Source organism: Actinia tenebrosa, unplaced genomic scaffold, assembly GCF_029948245.1.
Source record: "Actinia tenebrosa isolate PJP-AT-01 unplaced genomic scaffold, QUT_ActTen_1.0 PGA_scaffold4__44_contigs__length_22323623, whole genome shotgun sequence".
In the NCBI taxonomy this organism is placed as follows: Eukaryota; Metazoa; Cnidaria; class Anthozoa; order Actiniaria; family Actiniidae; genus Actinia; species Actinia tenebrosa.
In genome coordinates, this window is record NW_028292581.1 from 4,932,335 (window position 1) to 4,958,682 (window position 26,348).

General features: G+C 38.2%; 3 protein-coding genes across 5 annotated transcripts in view; 1 reads left to right on the forward strand and 2 right to left on the reverse strand.

Annotated features, from left to right (window-relative positions):
- Window positions 1-10,933, reverse strand: LOC116298368 (2-amino-3-carboxymuconate-6-semialdehyde decarboxylase). Its single transcript, XM_031706791.2, has 13 exons — window positions 10,821-10,933; window positions 9,720-9,800; window positions 9,312-9,356; window positions 8,740-8,836; window positions 7,982-8,031; window positions 7,371-7,481; window positions 5,573-5,614; window positions 4,394-4,477; window positions 3,456-3,549; window positions 2,759-2,945; window positions 2,137-2,218; window positions 1,776-1,874; window positions 1-935 (listed from the first exon to the last, which is right to left on the reverse strand). The coding sequence occupies exons 2-13, from the start codon at window positions 9,780-9,782 to the stop codon at window positions 849-851; spliced, it is 1,041 nt and encodes a 346-aa protein (XP_031562651.1). The 5' UTR covers window positions 9,783-9,800; window positions 10,821-10,933; the 3' UTR covers window positions 1-848.
- On the forward strand, window positions 10,447-23,996 carry LOC116298367 (GTP-binding protein 10). The gene is made up of 18 exons (XM_089036686.1): window positions 10,447-11,127; window positions 12,034-12,127; window positions 12,222-12,261; window positions 12,633-12,729; window positions 12,976-13,052; window positions 13,138-13,179; window positions 13,383-13,443; window positions 13,918-14,039; window positions 16,004-16,102; window positions 16,686-16,796; window positions 18,128-18,327; window positions 18,744-18,989; window positions 19,347-19,420; window positions 19,520-19,572; window positions 20,217-20,324; window positions 20,777-20,854; window positions 21,185-21,314; window positions 21,914-23,996. The coding sequence occupies exons 1-18, from the start codon at window positions 10,995-10,997 to the stop codon at window positions 22,096-22,098; spliced, it is 1,950 nt and encodes a 649-aa protein (XP_088892812.1). The 5' UTR covers window positions 10,447-10,994; the 3' UTR covers window positions 22,099-23,996.
- LOC116298366 (putative ATP-dependent RNA helicase DHX35) overlaps window positions 22,786-26,348 on the reverse strand; it is a 12,996-nt gene continuing 9,433 nt past the window's right edge. For 2 of the 3 annotated variants that reach the window (XM_031706785.1, XM_089036687.1), the window contains 8 exons: window positions 26,164-26,241; window positions 25,498-25,546; window positions 25,338-25,418; window positions 24,714-24,795; window positions 24,034-24,105; window positions 23,546-23,603; window positions 23,049-23,102; window positions 22,786-22,965 (listed from right to left, as the gene is read on the reverse strand). In XM_031706785.1, the coding sequence (XP_031562645.1) occupies window positions 22,927-22,965; window positions 23,049-23,102; window positions 23,546-23,603; window positions 24,034-24,105; window positions 24,714-24,795; window positions 25,338-25,418; window positions 25,498-25,546; window positions 26,164-26,241 (513 nt within the window). In that variant the 3' untranslated portion in view covers window positions 22,786-22,926. Of the gene's footprint in view, window positions 23,103-23,545; window positions 23,604-24,033; window positions 24,106-24,713; window positions 24,796-25,337; window positions 25,419-25,497; window positions 25,547-26,163; window positions 26,242-26,348 lie in introns of all 3 variants that reach the window. The other variant, XM_031706786.1, reaches the window with a different exon arrangement.

Consider the following 26,348-nt stretch of genomic DNA (forward strand, 5'->3'; position numbering starts at 1 on the left):
TTTGTTGTCAAACATTTTCTTTTATTCTATTAACTTTTAATATACATACATATATCTATATTTATATACACCTAATTGAAAAAACGTCGGGTTCGAGAAGGTCATATCATCGAAGCTAAGACCGAAAAGGATTTTGGGTACTCCGAAATGTGTATTGTACGTATTGCATATAGACATGTAAAAATGCACAGTAGAGCAAAGTCGGTTGACCTAGATTAACAACATGCCAAAGCCATGATGCATAAAATGTGCACAGGAAGGGAAAACTGCAATACGCATGAAATTAGCATAATTGTTTGTCTTCCAATGCTCCCCTTCGGTCTTAGTTTTGATGATATAACCTTTTTTTGAACCCGACGTTTTTTCAATTAGGTGTATTTCCTTCTCCTTGAGAGCAAACAATATGAACCCGTAAAAAGTACGAATTACTTACGTTACAAAGTATATTGTACGTATTCTATTATTTTTCCTTGGGTTCCATGTTTGGGCTGGTACTTAAAAATACTATACACGGCACATACAAAAATTAAAATCTCGCTGAGCGACTTTATACTACGTGAACAGCTCTAAAATGGTGAGTAAATAAGATTTACGATATAAAATATAACTATCTTTTGGTATGTGATGACCGATGTTTACGCGGGACTACATGGACCTTCATGAGGCGCAGCCAGTTTATCCTTATTAGAATAAAAGCCTTCGTTTAAACAAAAAGAGTAAGATATTTTTTCGAGCCAACTTTGTTGCTGCGTAAAATCCATTAAAAAAAAATTTTTTTTTTACTTTAGTCTTTCCTCTTCATCTAAAACGTTGCGCAGTTCTTTCTTTATCTCCATGTTTAGGGCCTTTTAAGTCGTCCCCTTTGGTTTTATATCACTAAACCGGCTGCTGTCGAGACCAAGAAACCGCAGTGCGTTGCCAGAAAGGAGTTTCTCCTGAAAAGAATGACATACGCAGGGCTACTTAGAATGGTTTAACAAAAAGGGATTGAAAGAAACGGGTCATTGGGCAACGTGCTATTGCATTGTGCTATATCATTTAAAAATCGTAGCTTATGAGTCGGAAAGAGATCTAATTTCGTCGAAGTAAAAAAAAACCTTTATAAATTTAAGATGTCCGGCCGTGAAAAAACAACCTCTGGGCTGACCAAAGTAACGCGAACTCGCAGATCGAATGTGAATTTGGGTTGTTAGGTTTTGCGGAGGGAGGGCCCGGAGAAAAACGACTCTTTCTTGGTGTTGCAAGAAACTAGAGGCATGAAGACAAATCAATAGCCAAGGATAACGAATTTGGACCCTGCAAAACAAAGACCTTGACCCAAAATACAAAGCTTGCTTCACCAAGAAAGACCCAGAAAAAACCCTTGAATCAAGGGAGCCCGAGACCTAACAAACTTCACTCAACATGTGCACGTGCACCCGAGACCCCAGAAGCGAGAGACGAAATCCACTTCCACTACGCTAAGCCAAGGCTGCGCTGAGCCAAAAAAAACCTCTTGAATATTGGGAGAGCTTACGTAGCAAGCAATTGATGTAATGTTTCATACAAATACTTACTGAACACATTACATCAACCGAGAGCTATGTAGGTTCTCCTGGGACCTTGGAGGGCTAGATATTGGATGATAGAAAAACAGTATTGAAGCCAATCAGAAAGCACGATTTAGGATGTACACATAGTTTGGTTCACGTGATTTTAAGTTTTCGATGAGGGGCGGAAGAGGATGGGGGATTGGTCTAAAGCCTCGAATGAGGTAATTTATGGTGATTGCCTACCTTTAGTTCCGAGTCATGGCTATAAACAGCTTCTATCAGTTTGCCGGGACATGACTCCCCGAGAGGGAACGGATAATCACTTCCAAGTACGACGTTATCCTGAAAGACAAAGAAATACGATACATTGTTCATTAGAGTCGTGAGGAAAAACCAAAATAAATGTGTCGCGACACTGATTCCTATCACGTCCAACCAAAATAAGCAAGAATAGAGTGAGTTCACGGCGGTCATGCTGTAGAATACCGTAGGAACATTAGAAAGCAACCATGCTTCTTTTTGATTATTTGATTATTAACCCAAAATATCGAAAATATGAGAGAAATGTCCATGTCGGTACAGACCAAACGATTCGCTATCTCACCTTGCCTATGGTATTCACCAAATAGTGAAGTGCTTTCTCGTCGTGAACCAAAGAATCCGTGAAGATACGTCCTATATAATCCCTGAAGATGAGCAGAGAATAAAACAACTTCCTTATGAACACTAATGGATTCCGGCCAGGATTTCACTAGGTCCAATATTGAGACCCTTTGTAGCATGGGGAATATCGCGCTTTCTTGGAGGACACAACCACAGCGAGCTCAATTTCGATAAAAGTGCTAGACAAAAATAAAATTTTGAAAATATGAATTTTGTTTAAGTCAAATGATCAAAATTTCTGACTTGCTGCTGTCCCCTGGATTGAAAAACCTTTGATAGTGTCGTTTTATCGTAGTGGGTTAGCTAGAGTATAAGAAAGTGTACTAAATAATGCAAGCCAAAAAGAAAATCAAGCAAGTATTGAGTACGACGCGCTTTTTACCCACATATTATTCCCCTATGGTCGCATTATTTACGTTAGCACAGATAGTCTTTCACGGAGAGAATAGATAGACTTAAGTGAACAAAAAAACGAAAAACAAAAAAAGCGAAAACAAAACAAAACAAAACAAAAACAAAAACAAAATAAATAAAAAAATGCGAATGGATATAGGGTGCCTTACCTTGGATTAACCGAATTCTGTACAGCACAAAGATCTGGTCTAACGTTAAATCCATGCTCAATTCTTCCTATGGTGTAAGGGAACGCTCCACCACCGTGCGCAAAACACACCCTCAGTTTGGGATATCTCTCCAACACACCACCGAATATCATGCTACAGACGGCCAGGGCTGTTTCTCCAGGCATACCTAAGGTAAATGACACACAGTACATTCTAGTTAACATTGATACAAGGAAACTCACGGGAACCCAGGGGTAAATTTCTGTGTGCGTCCCTCGCTCCCAGAAAGAATACTCCAGGGCACGAAATCTGTTAGACTGGTCGACCAATCAGAAAAGAGATTAATTTCGACTTCCCGAACAAGCTCTAACACACTTCGTGCGCAGGGGTATTTTTTTGGGAGCAAGAAACGAGCGGTAGAATTTTACCCCTGGGTTTCCGAGGATGGGAAACTCTGAGGATTGTCAAGGATTGTCAAGGAGAGGAGGGTAACTGAAGGGAGGTCTTCGACGAGCTCCAAACCCATGGAATCAATAAAAGATAGAAGACCAACCGCCTATTATACCACCTCTTGGTAAACGGCCAGCATAGACGCGACCTACCACTTTTGATGTACCATTACTAAGCGACCACAAGGCACCACCTTACGATTGTGAACACATCATGTAATGGAGAAGCTTTGTTAAGTAATACTAACCAACAAGCCATGGAAGCCAGTATTTTGACATCCTTCCAGTAAGTTCCATGTCCCAGGGATGAACAAATATAGCAGCGCCAAGCTTTTCTGTCTCCTGGAATACACATAAACAGACATTTTTACTTTAAGCGCGATGTTCTCCCATTTTAAGGCCATGTAATGTCCTTGATTATTGGGCAACTCTTATGTTCGGTTACTTATGTTACGAATGCATCTCAATCAAAAAATCTTATTCTAAAGAGGCTTGAGATGGAAAAAAAAAATGCGAGTCTATCCATCTCTACTCAAGTAATCAGTAACGGACCTAGAGCAATGCCGACGGGAGTCGTGTACTCCTGGTAAGGCCATCCATGCCGGACAGGTCGAAGGATAGTGACCAGAGGAAGAATGATCCCACACTGGTCCTCCAGGTTGGGGGTTGGGCTTAGGGCTGATAACCCGCTCCCATAAAAAAAGTTTATTACAGAAACCAAAGGTCCCATGTGCCATGAGGTGCAGGTGGATAGGTAACAGGATGATAATCTAAGAATATCTGCTCTATCAGGGTTCCCAGCCATTTTGAAAATGAAAATTCACTGACTTTTCCCTGACTAAATAACAGTTTTCACTGGCCTTGTTGAGCCGCATGGGCAAGCATGGGCCACATACCTAACTTTTACCTAGGCCCCGCTCTTATCATATTACACAGGATACCCAACGTAATTAAACTGTCTGGCATAAATGATTCAAAATTTTTTTCATTATTTGAAAACTGATTTATCAGTCTATTCGAAAATTTCAAACATTATGAGTATCACATTGATACTCAAGGTTAACTTTAAACAAAATTCCCTGACTTTTCTTTGACTGTGTTTTTCCATGACTTTTCCCTGACCCCTGGGAACCCTGTCTATGCATGTGCATTCATACATTTAGTTACAACAGAGATTCATACTCACAGCAAAAACTGGCTGAAGCTCAGGAGCATCAAGGTTCCAGTCATTCACGTGTGAACCTATCTGCACTCCGGGAAATCCAAGTTCCTTTAAACGACATTTGCAATTGGTTAATTATATATAGTATTATATTCTAAGCGCCAACAATACACACCAATAACTAATGAATACGGGGGGAAAGGTGTGCGTCCACTGAGAGGGGAAAGAGAAATGTATTCATGTGTAAATGGTCGCGCCACGCTGGAGGGATGGGTGGAGGTCGTCGCGACGTGCACTTCCTCCTCGGGATGCGAAGAGGAATTGTCACAAAGGCTCGATGGCGGGCCAATATATGCATACGCGGTACATCATGGGATGTCATTGTTATGTAAATTATCCGTGGTTATTTCTGGCACTAAGCATGGTTATTGGGAGCTAGATGACAACTCAGAAAACGATCACATTCAATTTCCATTAAAACATCAAACAATCATGAAGTCTGGCAAAGCCCTCTTGTTTCAAATTTTGCGCATGCAAACGTTTTTCTTCACACTGAGAAACGTCTGTGTTTTTAATGCAAATTAATTTAAGCCAGTAAAAACGAAATTGGATTAGTTATGATACATCCTAGTTGCAACTTCAACATGGTTAAACAAAAATTCATCCATAAAACATAAAACGCAACGCTACTTGCCGACACTAATAGCGGTTGTGTAGGGAACTATTAGAAACACCGAGCACCAGTAAGCATCCATGATGTAATATTTTAGCTCCATAGGCATATATTAAAAAGTGAATAACTCAGAGAATGAGATCCCGGTACGTTTCTCATAGTGGACAGAGACCTGCTTTTTGCGAGTTGATCCAAAAGCCCAATTGCCTGCGGTCCTCGGTTATCTGCGGTACCCTCGGTGGTCTGCGCAACACCACAGAGCACCGAGCGGAAGATCGCAGACTAAAACCGCATATGCTCCTTCAGCCTAGAATGAGGGGCAAACGCTTCTCCCTTGTCCAATCATCTAAGTAGTTTTCTAATAGAAACTTGGTATTTGGTTGATAAAAATTCCATGCGAGCCTGGAAATTATGTCTCGTTACAGCAACCTGTTTGGAAACTACTACTACAGAAAGCAGTTCCGTAACCTTCTCCAACCTTCCCCACCCTTCCGAGCCCAAGACTCCAACGTCATGATTAGTGGTCTCACCTGTACACATCGTCTAAGTTCTTTTACAGCTAAGTCAGGTGCCTGTGTATCATAAAAATCGAAAACAATCATCATAAAGTATTTCCACATTCTTATATATGCTGGATGAAAAAAGGTGAAAAAAAAAAAAACTACTGTTACCAAGCGCAGAAGTAAGATCGGTACTACGGCACTGACAATTTGTTTAATTGTCACCAATCATGCAAAACGGTGTGCACACAAGTGCACTAGGAATAGTTCTCCTTCACCCCCCACCCCCCCCCCTCATAAAGTAAATCAAACTAACGTTATACTCGTTAACGTATTTTGTATTTGTGTTCCTTTGCTGCTAAAATGTACTTCAAAAGTCAAAGGGTTTCTACTTGCTTCTGTACATACCAAGAAGAACGTCACCCCGCGGTGTTTGTTCAGGTAATACTGCCAATCACGCAGAGTCCAACAGTTAGATAAATTTATTTAACTTAGATAACTATTTAGTTGATGTCACTTTAAAAAAAAAAGTAAATACGCGCCAAACCAGCGATCATGTAAATCAGGGGATTTACTTTACCAGAGAATGCGTGAAGAGAAAGTCGATAAACCTTTTTAGTGTCGTATGCAAATTGCCCATTTCAGATGACATGACATTGACAAGATTGCTTGACATCTCATGACAATATGTGACGTCAACTATTCAAGAATTTGACTAAATCCACTCTAAGTAAATACGAGGCGAATATATCTCATAACCTCTGATCGCAGTGGGTTAATTGGTCTTTATTCATACTACTTTTTTCCACATTTCAATTGTTAGAGCGTTTTTAAAACGTTTTTGTTTCTCAAACAAATAAAATCGTTTATTTCTTTGAAAAGCTTCGCCATTGTTAAAAATAAGTCTTCAATTGACCATAGAGGATTTATTTCCCTTGGGTCCTCCAGCGCCGTCGTGCAGAACCCGCGACTTCGCACGGTCACGTACTTATTTGTACGTACTGTACAGATCAAAGTTGGCAACGGCAGCAGTTGGAATAAGTACAAATCGGTTATTTTAAAAACCCTCTGACCTTTGGAGTAAAACGATATTTTAGCAACAAAGGAGCACAAATACAAGATAAGTAAACAAGTATAACGTTCATTTGATGTAAATAATCGGTAAAAAAACCTATGAAAATCCAACCCACTTTAGGTGTGGTAGATACTCTAGTTGACAGATACATCATGTTGCAGAAGTGGGTCTCTTTCTACAAAGAAAGTTGCGGGCAAAAGACGCAGAGGCAAACACGTTTGGCAACTTAACAAACGGTGGAAATTGAGATGGTGGAAAAGAGCCTTTATCGTGTAAGGCGTAATTCCAAAAGTCATAGGACAGAATAATAATAACCATAGCTGGAAAGAACATGTTAAAATTAGAAAAACTGTGAAGTTCGAGGGAAGGAATGATTTTTGGAAGAAAACTATTGATGGGTTGCAAGCATTCCCAAGAGAGTTAAAAGACAAAAACATGGTGGCCATTGTGGTACCATTAACAATGGATGCCAATGAGAAATCTTTTGTTAAATGGTAACATGGCCGCGATGACGTAACGTGCAAACGAAGAATTGCTGGAGACATCACTTGCCTCCAGTGAAGATCTTCTTACAAAATTCACACTTTTCAAAATTCATATCTTTGTGAGTCTTGAATTTATTTATTTCAAATTTCATAGTTTTACTGATTTTAACGTGCACTATCTAACTATGGCAATTATTTTTCTGTTTTACTAACATATTGAAAGTACCAGCTAAAAGCTCAAATTATTTGCTAGTATTAGCTTGCTAACCTGCATTGGTAAGGTCCCAAGTCCAACAAATCTCTTAGGATGTTTGGCTACAGTTTTGGCAAGATCATCATTAAGTATTTGACACAAGTCAAGAGTGTCTTTTGGTTTAGCCTAAAACAAAACAATGTTGGCATGAGTATAAGGAATGACAATTCTTGAACAAGAATAGCCAAACTTTCCCTTCCTCCAACTCTCCCACACTGGAGAACCAAGAACAGAGTCTTAAATGAAAACCACAAGCATTGAATTATATGCAGAACAATTCAGAAAAACTTGTCATTGCTAAGTTATCACCTTCGCAAAGTACATTAGTGGTGCTGTTCAACAGGGTCAAACTGAAAGAATGTGAAGGTGCCTCCATATATAGCACAGCTCTAACCAGTTTAATTTGAATTTTTTTGGCTTAATTTGGAAGGAGGGAGGAAAAACCAGAGGCCTGGAAAAACCCTTGGAGTCAGAAAGAGAACCAACCAACTCAGGCCCTCTCACATGGGGTGTCTTGGATTTAAAGGCAAGCATTTTACAACCAATCCATCATGACTCCCCAATTTGAATTCATCTCCATTCAGAAATCATCTTCTAAGACTTAGTTTATATCTTTTTTTCATTACCCAATAGCTGAACATGACAGGAACTGTTGATAGGGCCTGCACACTCACTCCTGTGGATAAAAAAGGTAAGTTAGTCTCAATACTGGATTAAAAAGGATTGGTTGTCACTTAGATATCCAATATCTATCTACATCTATCCATCTGTAGATCTCTTTATATCTTACCTAGCTTGTTGTTTAGTCTAATTCATTTTTCGTTACAACCCTAAAGGTGCATGGAGACTGACCCAATGCTATCTTGCATACAATATTGCTTTGGAAAGGGAAATTACTATTTGTCTTTCCTTTGTCATTGCATACAATATTGACTGTAACACTGATGAATGTAAAAATTTTGATACATCACATACAAAATGGATTGGTTTGACACATTAGAGTGTATATCCATGTACAAAATAGTACCAAAGAAAAAATCAAAAACAAAAGAAATATATGTCTTTGTTGCTATTTAGTTTTTGTGCTATTTCATGGATATATAGTTTGCAGCATCACACAATCTACAGATTTTTTTATGTATGATATATTTCAAAGAAGTACTTATAAAAAAACTCTGCAGAGACCCCCCTTATCTGCCCCTGTGTATATAGGTGTGTAATTCAAAGAAGTACTTATAAGGAACTGTGCAGAGACCCCCCTTATCTGCCCCTGTGTATATAGGTGTGTAATTGAAAGAAGTACTTATAATGAACTGTGCATAGATCCCCCTTATCTGCCCCTGTGTATATAGGTGTGTAATTCAAAGAAGTACTTATAATGCACCTGTTTTGTCCATATCCTTTAAACGAGCTTCTGGAGACCAGCAGTTTTCATCAATCACTCTAAACAGTTTTCCATCTTTCATCATGTTTGCTTTACCCTTAACATATGCAATAATAAAAATTCAAACTTTATCAATTATAATTGTACAAAAATTCTGCTACATTAAGAGACACATTTATAATAATATACAGAAGCAGTTTTATGATATACATGCATAATGTAAATAAAGAGTGCATTTAAGTGCATTTAATTTAAGAGTGCATTAGATCTTATTTGTGGTGATGCAAGGTATTCTCATTGCATATCACATGTTATTCTCAAGAGTATAACTTTTTTGTTTAACAGTTGTACATGAATATGGATACAACTCAAACAAAGAATCTTATTCTCAAAGGGAATGACACAATGGTCTGTTATGGGAAACATCGCACTACAGCGAATAAAGTCTATGTGCTTTTAAATTTTAGGAGTCACTAAAATAGTGAAGGTCTCTATGAACAGCATATTGGGGTGCCATATTGGCAGTGACACAACTTACAATTGCATAATTTACCTATTACTGATTCACTTACATTACAGTGTCCTTGCAATTGAATCCATCCTTCATAGCCATACTTCTATATATCAATGGAAATGAAAATAGTCAGGTATTTTTCAAAAATATATCATGAGAAGAAAATGGGAGAAAATTTAAACACAGCAATAGAGAATTAAAAAGATTAAAGTTTGAATGACCAGTAAAGGTTGGGGGAAAATTTTTTTAAATAATTTAATAATTAATGATTATTGGCTTTCTTTTTGGGAGGGAATTGGATGAGAGAAAAGAGGAAAGAAGGGGAGTGCATGGAGAGAAGGGGAGGAAATGGAAAGAGAGGAGTGGAGAGGATAGAAGAGAGATGAGTAGAGAAGGGAGAGAAGTGCAGTGTAGAGTCAGGGGAAAAGGAGGTCAATAGCCAACAGAAAATCTATCATCCTCTTACCTCTTTGAGATCTGGCCAGGTCTCTGGCAAGATGTGATTGTGAATGTCGATCTTGAATGCCATTAATTCTTACTTCCTGTGCTAAAAAAATAAGGCATACATATATTGTAAATTATACTGGAACTAAGGGATTATTTATACTTTATGGATTGATATGCGGGGACTGTGATGCTTTTGAGGTGATCAGCAATTATTGTTTTAATCAACTAAGGGGTAGGGGTCATTTTTTATGTGTCAAGTAATATTCTGCAATTCTGGAGTTAGAACACAAATAAATAATAAGTTTGTAAAGGGGGGCGGGGGTGGCTACAAAAAGGGTATAGACTCTGAATGATATAATAAATAAATGCATATATAAAAATATGTTTAAACGTGTATTGATGTAACTATTTAATAGACTTTGTACGAAAATAATACATCAAACAGAAATTAAGCTTATGAATGAGAACACAATGAGCTTTCATCAGGTATTTTTAGGGACTTATTTATTTTCAAAATAAATTGAGGGGGGGGCGGACAATTTTAGGTTAATTTTAGCTACTGCATGAGCATACTAGCCTACTGACTAGCCTCTCATACATGTTTCCACGTGCACACGAAATCGATCGATTTGAAACCCCTCTGTTAGAAAATCGGCCCGTAACGACAAACGCCACTCAAAAATAAAATTTTAAAAACCAGTAAAAGTGTAAACGTTTGAGCTACTATAATATGTGCTAAATTCAGAAATATCCGAGTACTTTTGAGGCGATACGAGCGAGTTAATGAGCTTTCATCACGCAATTCCAAAAGTCTCCGAAACTTACACGACAGAAAAATATTTAACATTTCTGGAAAGAGGATGCTAAAATTAGTAAGACTATGAAGTTCGAGGGAAGCAAGTTCAAAATCGTGGAGATATGAATTATTTTTTATGTAGGCTTATAAATACACTCACACTCGCAATATTATGTACATTGAGACGTTGGAGTCATGAGAATCTGGAGGCCAACACAACATACTATAAACGTGTGAAAATAATTCAAATTGAGGTAAAATAAACTATTTGTTCTCTTATTATCAATAAGAGAATAGAGATGAACCAAACGATAATTTACATACCAAAAAAAGCATCGTTTTTATCACCCAGTCTTGCTTTGAACAATGAAAACGTTTTACAAGCAGGCGTTCTTTACTGTTACCGTGAAAGACTGTTATCAATGGTCAAATATCACAGGCGTTACTAACCAGCGCCTTCCAGGACCGAGTGTGGCATGAGTACGATAACAAATCAAGATGGCGGCAGGTTCGTCTGTCAAGTTTACAAGAAACTTTTTACGATGTTCGAGTAGTTTGACTCGTATACAAAGAAATTTAAAACGTTTTCGTAGAATTACTACTGTTTCTGGAGATGAACTGGTAAATTCAGGTACGATTTGTTTTTTGTGTGAAACTTTGACGTAGTTTTTAAACTACGTAAAAGTTAAAATGTTTGCACGTGGGCCCTTGTACTGTTTGTACAGGTTTGTAGTTCAACACAGAAACGTTTTGTCCAAAAAAATTTTTTTTCTCATCCCTAACCCAACATCTCATCCTTGCTTCCTTGTGTCTTACACATGTTTTACAATTCTTATCTAAATTCTTAGGGTGCATGTTGCGTCATAACCGCCATGTTGATTGAGGATAAAGCCATTATTCCTCATTAGCTTCTCTTGTTAGGTCAATCAAAATGGCGGCTGTTTCATTGTTATTTATGTCTTGAGGGATTTTGAGTCATGTGGTTGTACCTCGAGAATAGACCCCTTGCAGCACTTTGAATTTTTGAATCTGGGGGACAAAACAATAGGTTTCCAATTCTCAGAAGATTGGAATTCTTTTGTTTTGTCACCCAGATCGAGCTGCTTTGAAGTCACATGCAAGGGGTCTATAGACCTCTTTACTTTGGGTATAATGTTTTCCAGTCCAGTCCCATTCAGATCATGCCATTCCCTAGAATGTTATTGGTTGCGCATAAGAAGACAAATGGATATGAATACAACTCAAACAAAAAATCTTATTCTTAAGAGAATGAAATGAGGCCTTATTACATGCAATACCACATCTCCAATACAACTCTTTCCTCCCACTAGTTTTTACAAATGAAACATGTTTTCAGGGATTTCATTAGAAGCCAACAACTGGCAAACTCAGGTGTATGTACTATACTTTCCATGTCTGAGCCATCTACTTTTGCTATTTCCACATTCCAATCATACTTTTGATAAAGGTTTTTATGATCATCTGTGCATTTGAATTTTTGGTGAAATCTCCTGCATTGCTTTAACTTTGCATCTAGGTCAGGAAAAGGTGCCTTCAGTGGTAAATGCTGAAAAACCCAAGCCCAAACAGACTCTCTCAAACATAAACAGCAAGACTTCATTATATCCAAGGTGATGTTTCCATTCTTTGAGTAGAGTATATGCTACGTTTACAACATATTGCAAATGGTCTTTATATGCCAAGGTTTTTATTTATTTATCTTAGCTATAAGGAGTTAAAAGAACTTGAGCAGAAGCCTTTAAAGGTATGGAAAATATTTTAAATTTTGGATAACTTTATTCTGACAGGACAGATCTGTTATTCCAACATGGAATTAAGAAAGCTCGACTCATATGCAAGTAAAATGATGATATGTATCTATTATAATTGTATCTTTTGTAACCACGGGATGTCTGAAAATCAGCTTGCTGAGCCGTCATCTGGGATAAATAAAATGAATTGATTGATTGATTGATTGATTGATTCAATAGGTAGGAATTTTTCTCATATTTTTAACTTTAATTTCATTGTGTAGTTCCAGAAATTATCCATAACTCCCACAGAGGAATTTGGAATTTCTGAGGGGTAGGGGGGACAGAGAAAAAACAACTCATATGTTGATTGTTCTATTGACAGGTACTTCCATTTAATGTTGCATTTGGTGGAAAATTTGTTATTTGGCTGCTTCAAAAATATCAAGCAGAAAAAGTTCTTATTTTGGTCAGAGTAAAAGGTAAGGTGCTACATATTTGTATTTAATAATGGCTTTGATTTTCATTTGACACATTTGTTCTTTTTTTATTTATTTTATGCATTTAGTTTTCTTTTCTTTTTCGTTCTTTCAATTTTTTCTTCATTTCGTTTTTTCTTACATTCATCCCACAGAAATTTCAAAAATCTTCATGGTAAAAAAAAATCTTTGCTATATTCATTATAAAGTATTTTTTACATTATTTTCATATTCTTTTTTGTGTACTAGTTTTAGCAAGGGAACTTTGCCTGGAACTCAAAGAAAATGGCTTTTCTTGCACAGAAGTTTCCTCACAGGCAGATAAGGTTTGTTTGAGTTTCTGTGTCAATTGTTACTGTTGTCTTTTAATGGGATTTGAATTAGCTTCCATGTTTTGTATTTCATTTTCAGGATTATGTGAATGAAAGACTTTCAGAAGATGGAATAGTTGTGGTGAGTGAGTGAATGAATCAACTTTATGTATTTGAAATAAACTTTTTTAAAGACAATTAGGAATATCACTTAAAGATCCTAATAGAAAGAAAAGAAAGAAGTGGGAAAGCGTAGAAAAGAAAATTGTAGCGGGAACTACTTCCTCAAATTCCTCTGTATTGTCACTAGCCCCTCATTCTGGTAAAACTGGTTTGTTATTCTAGGCTTCTTACCAGGACACAAGTATATGGGAATCACATTCACAAGCTGACCTTGTTATCATGGGTAAGCAGGCAATATCACAAGCCAGCATTTTCTTTTTAGTTACAACCGTCTATGTGTGCTAACATGGTCACCTCATAAACCTTTTTACATGTTAACCACCCTGATAGCAGGAAAAATTGTTTGACAGAACCAACTCCTGGTTACAAGTAGAAGAGAAAAAAACAACAGGCCCCTTGCATCTGATGTCAAAGCAGCTCAATTTGGAGGACAAAACAGAAGAATTTCAATCTCCTGAGAATTGAAAACCCATTGTTATATCCTCCAAATTGAGCTGCATTTCAGTGGACTGCAAGGGGACTATTGCACACGCAATATAAGAAGAAAAGTGATAAATGTGTAAAGCTTGAATTTGGATGGCTTCGGTAGAATTGGTCACACTGAATTCTGAACTGTGCCTAGTTATTAAAGTCTCATAATAATTTTAAAAAGTGGGCATTAGAAATTATTATTCTATTTCTTTTGACCTTCATACAGTTCAACCACCTCTGGAGAGTCTACCAGTCACATCCATGTTCTTGAGACACCTAAATATCGAATCTTCCAAGGGAATGGCTGTCATGCTCTACAACCAAAATGATTTGGAATTCATAAAGCAGGTAATTATTTTTGCTATTGCTGGACATTGCTTGCGTGAGTGGAATGTTTCCCGGTTCCAGAATGTGTATTTTATTCTATTTTTTAAATTCTTTTTTTTATTCCTTTCCCTTCCTTTCCTTTCCTTTCCTTTCCTTTCCTTTCCTTTCCTTTCCTTTCCTTTCCTTTCCTTTCCTTTCCTTTCCTTTCCTTTCCTTTAGAAGGTAGGTCCCTTTGTCCTTCATTTGCACGCACAGTTTTAAAGCAGTATTTTCCATGAAATTTTTATTTGTTTATAATTTTTTCCTTAATGTATTTTGTTTGTTTGTTCGTTTATTCCTTATAATTTCGGTAGTCGTCTGTTCGGATATTTCTTCTCTTAGTAATCAAAACATGCATCCGTTTTTCGTCCCTTCGCTATTTCGTTCATTTGTTGCTTCCTTCCTTCCTTCCGTCCTCCCTCTATTCTTCCCTCCTTTCCTCACTTCTTTATTTCCTTTGTTCCTCCGTTTAGTCATTAAAGATTTTTTCCTACCTTTCTTCCCTCAATCTTTCTCGTTTCTTTTCTTCTATTATCATTCTTTGTTTCTTGTAAAAAATATAACTTGCATAAAACTCAACGCTTTTCCTATTCTTTAATTACATTGCTCTGAAAATAACGAAGCAAATTGTTTTGCTAATAATTACCTTTAATATAAAAGACATCAAATTTTGAATTACAATTACAACATTAAATAATATTACAATATTTACACTATATACAAGAAGTTTCGTTGTTGATTTTTCATTTGTATTTTCTCATTCCTTCCAAAATATATCGTTATATATATTGTTCAGTTTAGAAGTGCTTTGATGGTTGATTGATCCTCAATCCTTCGCTAGGAAGGGTTCTCTCTTTTGTCTCTTTCTTTCTCTTGTTCTTGGCGCGAAGTATAGGCATACTTCATAAGCACTTGGTAGTTGGTTTTTTGATCTAGTCACTGTCATAATTACTAATTACCATTATTAATATCATCTCCAAAGCTTGTTGCACTCTTGTTACTTTGCAGTGCTCTCTGCTCTTCCGTATTGTCCTGAGCCAAGACGAGAGGAGCCACCTTAGCAGATCTCCTTGCATGAGCTTTCTTCACGTTATTCATCGCTTCCACAACGGCGCTATCAAGGCGTCGGAGCAGATTTAGTGCGTTGTTGAGCTTCGCTTTGTCTTTCTTTCCAGCGCTCAATCTGCGAATCTTGCTCAATACGATTTCCTTGAAGCTCTCCAAGTCCAAGTTTCCAGACTCTGTAACTTTGGGTAATCTTTCTAGACTTGGATCACCGGATGAGCTATGTATTTCACTGCTTCTAGAAGCACTGTTGTTTGAGTATTCACTCTTTGGCATGACTGTATCTACAGAGTTCGGTGGTTTGCTGGAAGGGCTGTTTGTGAAGCTTCTGAGTGTCAAGTCTCGCCTGGTATTGTCGCTGTTGGAGCCAGCATAAACTGCCGCACAGCTGCTGGGATTCATTTGCGCGGCACTGGTCTCTGCTTCACTGTCATCTTTACTGAATGACAGGTTCAGTTCTGTGCTTTCAAATTCATCAGATTCGGACAAGCTCCTCAGTTCAAGGTCTTGCGCGGCGGGATCGTCCTTGATACTTGTTGTTTCGCACTTCTCGTTCATCTTGTCAACCAGACACACCTTTCTGTCAGGAACCTCCAGCGCACTGCTTGTTCGTAGAGGAGCCTCAATTGTCACTGTTTTTGTCCCTGAAACACAATTTCCCATTTTGATTCGTTTGGATTTTTGAAGAATTTAGCTTCTGTTTCGTATTGCAATGTTTATCTTTCGAGTTTCGATCACAAAATTGACAGAAGACTGTCGTTGCGTCATAAAAGATGCGTCCTCTGACGTAAACTGAGCGCGCGCTTGTATTGAGACAGGGTGACCATGCAGAGAATATTGATTTACCCCGGTAGTAATTTGTTCCATTTTTTTTGTTTTAGATTCAAAAATACGTAGATGTAATAAAAATCAACCCGCCATCATTCTATAGCGTCCAGCATTCAAACAGCACTAACGTACAACTGGATCCCTCGTCTGTTGTAAGTAAGATAAAAGGTTTACTCACATTTTTGTTTCAGATATTGCATGCATCGTGTTTTATTTTGTTTTGTTTTATTTTATTCTATTCTATTCTATTTCATTTCATTTTTATTTCGATTTTTTTTTTTTGATTTTTGATTTGAATTTTGTTTTTATTGTCCTTTTTTATCTTCATTATCGTGATAGTGAAAATATATGATTCAAGATAAAAACGCAATGTTTTACTTTTTTCGCTTTTTTACGGACACTTTCACGAAAACTACGATCATGCCAAAACTCGTCGATTTATTTCCTTGGATTTTTTTTATAACTACAACAGACCAATGCACCACACTTTACCTGAATTTCATGATCATTGACAACTTCTAAGGCTGCCTAAAATAAATGCAAAATTAAGTAAGCAAACAAAAGAAACCTTTTATACGGCCCAAGGTGACACGTGGTCTGAAATGGATAAACGATGATTGCAGAGAGGAGTATAGCGATATCAAAACATACAAGAACCCAACTCGCAATAGCTGTTGTCCATCTGCCCAGTGTTATAAATCCATGTTTCTCATATTGTTTCCTTTATCCTCATAGACTGTACCTGCCCTACCAAAAAGCGAACCTTTATCAGACTTGGAGAAACCAATACCAGCCAAGATCCCGCAATACGCCTTATATCGTCCAGCGGTACCCGTTCCTCGATCGGTAAGTCACACATATATATAGCACTGGAAAAATCGTGCGCGCTCCTAATGATGGAAATAGGGACTTTAAGAGAAAATCTACGAAGCGACGTCAGCCGGAAGTGTAAATAATTTCTCTTTGGGGTTCTGTTCATTGGAGATTTCATTCTAAACATTGTCAGTAAAGTCAACTCATCCACGGGAAAGACAGACTTTGAAGTAGCGAACCACCAAAGTGAAGTTATTTACACTTCCGGTAGACGTCGCAGTCGCAGATTTTGCGAATCTTAAAGTCCCTAATATGCTGGAAGTGGCGCGCGGTCCGGTATCCTTTGCCGCTAAACGACAATACAAAACGATTACGAAAACAAGTTAAAAAAATACGGGAAAAAAATTAATAAGTTTTTTACCACAATTGTAAATTTTCTCGCGCGCTGATTGGTTAAAAAACGTCGTAAATAAGAGGCCATACCAACAAATGGCGTCATGCAAGATTTCGTGCATTCTATTTCCTAGAGTTTTGTGAGTTTCGTAGTAAAAAACAAATTTACGATGGTTTAGCGTGGTATGTCCTCTTATTTACCACGATATGATGCCAAACGTTGGTCAAAATTAGTTATGGACCCACTCGGATTACGCCTCGTGAGTCCATAACATTTTGACCAACTTTTGACGTCATATCGTGGTAAATAAGAGGACATACCACGTTAAACCATCGTAAATTTGTTAAATTTACCGTCCTATAATCGGTCCGCCTATCCGGACCTCCTGGCCGGTAAATAACATATATGTATTTTCAACTAAATTCCAACATGCACGCGTCATCACTAACTAACTTCGAACGTATTTCCATGATATTTCCAACGTATTTCCATACAATGGAATTGTCCAAAAGGTTGGAGGACTGACTTCCAACTATATATCCAACACATTTCCAACATATTTCCTTCCTCTCAAATAGTTTTTTCCATTATATTTAGGCAGTGTTGGATTCGGGTAAAAAGATCTATATTCTACTTTTGCAAAGTCGCTTGCAAGAGACTGAGATTTTTTGCCCGGTTGCGCGCACTGAACTATACTCCAGTTTCAACGGGTCTCTGTTGCTCAGGAATAGCCTTGTTCTTATTAAGAATATTCATGTGTTCCAGTGAAGGCCCGTCAAATTTTAAAGTGTTTGTATATCTGAAGCTGTGCATTCTTTACTTTACTGTTAGTATTTGTGATTATTCGGAAGTGATCTGTTGCATATAGCCATTTTTGTACGTAATAGGTTTTTTTTGGAGCTCGGATTTTTTCCCCGAGAAAAATTAGCTTCATGTAACATAGTTTACAATTTTGGAATTATATCTTCAGGTTTCAGAGCGAACCAGGCTAAACGACCGTGCTCGCCTGTACGTCCGAGGTGGGAGTGGTGGCCAGGGATCTCCTACTTATGCTGGACTGGGTGGGGATGGGGGTCACGTGATTCTTCAGTGCCAAGAGGGGGCAAGTCTACAGCACTTTGTCTTAAAAGAAAACAGACGGCTTATAGCAAGTCATGGTGAACATTTTGCGTGAGTACTGACAAACAAAAATTCTCATTATACACCAAAAAAGGACGCTAATTTTATCTTTACTTAAAACAACCTCTGGGTTTGATGAAACTCAGTTAACTCACAGATCGAATGGGAATGTCTGTAGCATGTTAGGTTTTGAGGAGCGAGGGAGGAAAACAGAAGAAAAACCCTTAACAAACTCCACTCACACGTGATACTAGTCCAGGAATGGAATCAGAGATCCCAGAGGTGAGAGTGAGTGCATTTCCACTACACCTCCTTCGATTCCAATGAATAACGATATAACAGACTGAGATCCGTTGTTAGATTGTGGCGCGATGTGTCAGTCTTAGCAGAGTTTTGCCTACCTCGTTTATACCTTTGGGTTAGGGTTAAGGTTAGGTTATATACCATATTGTCATTCACTTCTTTAGGAAAGAAAAGAGAAAGAAAAAAGGACGGCGAGGCCTGGATCTTGTCGTACCAGTCCCCCCTGGAATCACTGTATCAACGGACGATGGGCATGTTGTTGGTCAGTTGAATTCAGTAGGATCCAGGCTCGTAGTCGCACAAGGAGGAGAAGGTGGAAACCCATCGAGAGAAGGCTGGTGCGGGGAGAAAGGAACACCACTGATGATAAACCTTGATCTCAAGTTGATTGCTGATGTTGGACTGATTGGGTGGGTAACAGTAGGTCTGTTGTGCTGAGGGTCACCAATGTTCCCGCAGATCTACCATCATCATTGATCTTAAACAACTATCGGGAGTGTAAAGTCACTGCCTTCCATTGATTTAAAACCGACTTCAACCGACCTTCCTCGTGAATATATATGACCATTTAAATTTTTAGGTTTTTTTAAGCACGAAGCGGTCTTTAAGGAATTAAGATATATGTTTACGAGCACTATACGCGCTCTTTTCTCAGTACATAACGCAAACAAAGTATACTTTTTTCTGGAAACAATGAATGTAGTAGTTGCTTCAAGTTTTCAAGTGCTTACTAGTGGTCACCTAAGTTCTGTTCTTTTTCATTCCAGGTTTCCAAATGCTGGCAAATCCACTCTTCTTGGTGAGCTGAGTCGAGCAACAGTCAAAACTGGGGACTTCCCTTGTGAGTGAGCTGAAATGCTTCTCAATAATAAACTGATTGCTTATATCTGCGCTGTATGCAAACTAATACGAATTCTGTGTATATTTTATTATTCCACAGTTACGACAATTCGTCCATCAATAGGAATGCTGGAGTTTCCAGATCTTTTCCAGGTAATATCCTATGGTAGTCCTAAGGTAGAAAGGGGATTGAGATAGGGCAGGCTTCGCACGCGGCAGCCATGTTGGCTAATATGATATTTATCTATATCTTGTATGATAGATATAGGGGAAGCCCTGCGCTCTTAACATTAATACACCTAGACTTGACTTAGCTTTTCTGGGATAGTCAATGATAATTACCACGTAAAAAAGGTACGCTTGGCGGTAAAATCGTTCACCCAAATTTATCTTATCCTGGGGGATAATCAAGCGACAACAATCCAGAAAGAGCACTTAGATGTCCTTGTTTTTTTCTATCATAGTAGTTGGAAAATAGGTTTAGTACGATTTCTTTATGACAGCTGTTTTGGATGACAGTAGCAACTTTACTATTTTTGTGGCTCTTTTCGTGTGTTGGTTAGATTTCTTCGTATAGTAAAGGCAATGATACCTTAAAGCTGATGGCTTTCAGCTTTTCCTTCTATTTAATGAGTTTGTGCATGGAGAGAGGGGTGAAAATAGTTATTTTGTCATCCAAGATGGCTGCCGGCTCGGGATTGTACAAAACATCTGATATTATAGTTCGCTCTATTTTACCAAATCCAACTTTTTCCCAGGAACATTTTGGTAAGCCATCACTGTCTCTTGCCTTTTAGGTGAGCATAGCTGATCTACCAGGGCTAGTGGAAGGAGCGCACTACAACCGAGGAATGGGACATAAATTTCTGAAACACGTTGAAAGAACGAAAGTGTTGGCTCTAGTGGTAAGTATATATATATATATTCCTGTCCTTTAGGGGAAACAGGCCAGAATTCCAACCAAACAACGGATTTGGCTTGCTAAACCTATGAAATGTAAAATATATTCTCTTAAATTTGCCCATCTGTATTAAATCTATATCTGCCCATCTGTATCGCGTCTAGCTGCATGTCTCTCGCATTCCCTGCGAAATTTTCTAACATCCTTTCACAGCGATTGCGGAAATGCTGTATAGATTGACATTGCGAGGCAAGTTACGAGGTACAAACCAGTTACATTGCAAGGAACATTGCTCTTTAACATAACAGCTACTCAGTCTGATATATGGTCTCTGAACACTAGCCTGCGTGCAGCCGATCTCTAACTGACTGTTAGAGAAAAGTCTGGCTGTACGCAGGCTACTGAAGACTTAAACGACTAAAGTTCATGATTTGTTTGTTTGTTCTGCGTCTTTAGGTTGATATTAACGGCTTCCAGTTGTCTGAGAAACACCCACAAAGAACAGCATTCCAATCCTTGTGCCTTCTAGTAAAAGTAAGAAAATGCCTTGCATATCGTATCCTGATCTGTCAGGTTGATTCACAAACTATAATCTTATTACTATAACTTGGGTTTCTATGAAAGGGGGAGGGCACAGGTAGCCTATCAAAGAAAATAACCAACATAAGATGATTCCCCTTTTGAGAATAGCAAAATGTCTTGATCATAAGGCAGCACTTTTTTGTTCCCATCAGAACGAAAATACAATAACGTTGGCCCAAAATTTGTCTTGCTTGCAAAATCACTACCCCTTTTAGCGTTTACATTAGACGTCACATATGACGAGACAAATCATGCTTGAATATTCTTTTTCTCTCTGTAAAGGAACTATATTCGTATGATAACAGTCTTGCATACAGACCTAAGATACTGTTACTGAGTAAGATGGATACAGATGATGCTGATATAAAGTATAATGAGTTTATGGACGAGCTAAAGTCGCTCAATGAACGAGGTAGGTTCTTTAGTGTAATCTAATGGTATCACGTGAATAGCTGTTACTCTCTCTGTATAGATCCCTTGCATGTGACGTCAAAAAAGCTCGTTCTTGGGGACAAAACAAAAGAATTCCAATCTCCTGAGAATTGAAACCTATTGTTTTGTCCAGATTGAGCTGCATTCCAAAGTGCTGCAAGGGCTCTATACTCTGATTGAAATTTACGAGCATGATCATCATGTACAGCGATCCCCCCGTCCCCCCCCCCCCCCCGTATTAACATAGCAATATGAACACGATAGAGCTTGTACGCCACCAACATTTTTTCTTTTCTTCAACTTCAGCTCGCGTGAATAGGGTTGCATTTTTTTTCTCTCTTTCCCCTTCTCTCTCCTTGCACTCGAGATTTTGAAGTGCGTTTCTCTTCATCTCCCAATATATTAGCTTTGTGAGGTATTACTTTTCTTCCAGATTTTTTCCTTAAGATTTCTGTAGGAGGGGTACTGGGGGACTTAGAATGGGAAGGGTAAGGGTTGGGTACTGTATGAAAACTAATACTCCATGTGCCATGCTTCAAACAAGTCTTTTCACTAAAGCACTGTCCTTGTCTTCCACAGGTTTATTCAATGTTTTACAGGAAATTCCACCCGATGTCCACTTACAGGAAATAGCTAAGAAGCAAAAGCCCAGGGATTTGACTACTGACAGTATTAAATTTGAACAAGTCATACCATTGTCTTCTATATCAGGCCAAGGGTTGGAAGAGGTTAGACAACGACTCAGGGATATGATAGCTTGGTAATAATGATTTGAACAAGTCATACTACTGTCTTCTATATCAGGACAAGGGTTGGAAGAGGTTAGACAACGACTCAGGGATATGATAGCTTGGTAATAATGATTAGAACAAGTCATACCACTGTCTTCTATATCAGGCCAAGGGTTGGAAGAGGTTAGACAACGACTCAGGAATATGATAGCTTGGTAATAATGATTTGAACAAGTCATTCCACTGTCTTCTATATCAGGACAAGGGTTGGAAGAGGTTAGACAACGACTCAGGGATATGATAGCTTGGTAATAATGATTTGAACAAGTCATTCCACTGTCTTCTATATCAGGACAAGGGTCAGAAGAGGTTAGACAACGACTCAGAGATATGATAGCTTGGTAATAATGATTTGAACAAGTCATACCACTGTCTTCTATATCAGGCCAAGGGTCAGAAGAGGTTAGACAACGACTCAGGGATATGATAGCTTGGTAATAATGATTTGAACAAGTCATTCCACTGTCTTCTATATCAGGCCAAGGGTCAGAAGAGGTTAGACAACGACTCAGGGATATGATAGCTTGGTAATAATGATTAGAACAAGTCATACTACTGTCTTCTATATCAGGCCAAGGGTGAGAAGAGGTTAGACAACGACTCAGGAAACGAATGAGAGAACGGACGGACGAAAGAAAGAAAAAGTCAAAAGAAAGCGAATTCAAAATTTATACATTTATTTGTATTTCTTTATTAATTATGTACACCAAACGTCAGTAAAATATACATAAAGTATACATTTTAGTATACTCATTTTCTGCCGTAAGCTTTAAATCCTTTCTTCTCAGTTCTTTCCCGTTTTTACTCCAGTTTTGCTCTTTTAGCTGCAATCTCCCGATCCTAAAGGGACAGAAAAGGTATCTAAATGAATATCAGAGCTATAGGAATAATGAACGACAAAAGTAATTGTAATGCTGACTTACAGTGCCGTACTCGTAATAGTGAGGGGCCAATTCGTAAAGCCAGGATGGTTCAATCTGAAAAGATAAGCGATGTATATTTTTCCATATTTTAGTATTTGTAAATATTTGACGCTGAAACGAGGCGAACACTGAGTAAATGAATGAGTTGCATTAAGAAGAGACGTCTGTATTTTACAATTGCCAGAGGTCTATTATAAGATTTCATATTTGCTGGTTCCGAGTTTAAAGACTTAATAAATTACTGCTTCTTAATAGCATGTAGTCGCGATAAAATAGGGTTTTAGTGGACGTCAATCAAAGTGTTTCTATGACATTGTCGGAAACCACAAAGTTTCCATGGGACGTGTCTATAGAATATCATGGAAACGCAATGATTGACGTCCACTAAAACCTACTTCGTCGCGACGACGATTCCGCGTATACCATTAAGAAGGACTGTTATGATTTCACTTCACATATATAGATCTATGGTTCGTATTAGAAGCAGTGATTTGTACCTTTGTAACATCTCTCATGTAATATTTCGACGTCTGTAGGATCTCGTGATAAATGACCCTGGAAAGAAACAGGTTTTACCGGTAAAAACAGTTTGATCATAGTACGTGGCGGTCGTAAAGTAGTGATTTTACTTGGCCCGTGAAACGAAGTTGTATATTTAGTGACTACAGTAATACTACAACAAAAGAAAACAATGGAATTTGTGTCTACTACTGTGTATAACGTTGACTATTCTTTTAAGGGCGAAGTAAGATCACCCTACGTATAGAGTATGTGCATGTTACGTCATTGCCGCCATCTTGGTTGAAGATAACAAAGCATTCCTCATTAGCTTCTCTTGTTAGATCAACCAACATGGCGGATTTTGAGTCAAATTGCTGCACACACTGTATAACCAATAGATTTTTTGTACCCGAAAAGACAATAAAGGGGAAAGATTGTTTCTCGGAATAGCTTGGCTTGTGACTGGGCGCAGCAACTGACTTACCATTCAGGCGGTTGTTCAGCGTAAAGTACTGAATTGGGATGAATGTGTAGAGGATGGCCATCCCGTATGGTCCTAAACAAACGCATGAAAATATTTGTTTATTTGTAATGTACCGCGTGGTAAAAACTTCATGGCATAAAGGGATGAATTAGGTTCAATTTAGGGTAAAGACCACAACAGCTCCGTTTTAGCGAACGTGGTGCATTGTGGTCAAGATTAGCTAGAAATGTCTTTTGTTCATCATGCCGAGCCTTATATGGTGTCTGTACCTATGCTAGACCACAATGCATATATAGGAAAAACTACTTGGCACTCAGTTGATGTAATTCACTCATGTCAACCATTCATTTGCTTTTCTATCTATTGTTATTGATCATATTTCTATGAATTTGCTGCATGGGTTGCGAAGAGATCAAAGAACTCACTCACACAACCCCAATCTGAAATGTACTACTGAATTTTATCCGTCTACATCGGAAGATGAAGAGATAGAAAGGATAGATAACACCTTTAAGAGTGAGACAATGAGGTGAAAATATATGAAATGAAATTATAAATGGCAGCCAAATTAAATAAGAGATCACAAAAAAGAGCTCAGTCTTATTGTTAAATTCGTAAAGGTGAATTCTTGTTGCATGACCGACAAATATTGGTTGGAGTAAGTACAAGTTGTATCTCACCTGTAAGACCCACTGGGGTGTAAGCGCGCTGCATTGGCGAAGAAACCCGAGACGATGCATTGACAGACAGGATCAACATCACCTAAAAATATATATATATAACTAAATACACGCACATACATGCCGTCACTTGGGCATGCCACGTCAGTCCTTTACTTTCGTTTCAGAGCAAATGAAAAGAAACTTCAGGAAAAAATCTGGGTCAAGTTGGAATTACAGTGCATTGTGAGACATTTTTAGGGGAGATATATCCAAGATGGCGTTCATTTCGTCCCCTAGAACATTACCACAATGCACTGCAATGGCCACTCGACCCAGTTTTCTCGACCTCGGAACGGCTTATAAAGAGCGGTTTTTGTATAAGTCAGTACCATATGTTTCCCACTTATGCGAAAACCACGCATTCTTATTGGAAGTCATTTCAATGTTTGGGCATGTGGTACCTCCTACATGCTGTAAGTCAGTACAATATGTTTCCCACTAATACGAAAACCATTCTTATTGGAAGTCATTTCAATGTTTGGGCATGTGGTAACGTGTACGTGCTGTAAGTCAATACCGTATGTTTACCCATTATACGAAAACCGCTCTAATTAGTATTGCAGTAACAACGTTTACTCTTACCATCACAGGTTAGAATTGGTACATTAAAATGTAGCAATAGCTTCTTCAGCTGCTCTCTGATTTTGACTGCATGTTTTAGTCCTTCACAATAAAGAAAGCAAAGAAATATATTTTACCAACTAATAATGTTCAAAATTGACAAATATACAGAATAAATTACCTTTATAATTGACGAAGTTTTCTTGGCACCAGCGAGAACTCTGTTTGTGCTGCAAAACACCCACCAAATTAGTGACATTAAGGCAAAACTATCAGGAGAGTAACCATCGAATGAATATCTTTTTGGGAAGAACGTGTAGAGTACCAGTGATATTCATAGCCAATAATGGGACGAGATGTGAGTTGCTAGAAAGCTTTTAACTAGTTTTCTCTTACCGTTTGAGAGTTTTCTCCCCTCTCATACATATCGCCATTAGCAATGAATAGACCCTTTCAGCTTGGGCATGTTTCCCCATTAAAGATCGTGTTTAACGGTTGCGCATGAGAAGACACATGGATGTGGAAACAACGAAGAATCTTATTCTCAAAAAAAGGAAACGTGGTCTGAAATAGGAAAACATTACACCCAAAGCAAACGGGTGTATTCTTATTCCCTCATCCTTTTCTTTCTTTCTACTGAGATCCTGTTTAAGACTTTTCTTCCAAAAGAAAAACGGCAATAGACCGTTTTCTCACGGCTGCGTGCGTATCTAAATTTAAGGAACTTGATGGGCCACGATACCAGAACTTCTGGTTTTACTGAATTTGCGTTTTTCAGTTTTGTGGCCCGTCAAGTTGGATGAGCACGCAACCTTAAGAAAACGGTCTGTTGAACTTATCCACGTACCTTGACAAACGCCTGGTATACATTCAGATAAGTTAAATGATCACCTTCGTACACTGCGAATTTTCTGCGAGCCCTTTCCTTAAAAGAGAAGAAGAAAAGGAGAGCTATTAAAAGACCTTTTAGAGGAACCACTATATGCAATGTTGTAGACGAGGTAGGCGGCATTTGTACTGAAATTCAAACTA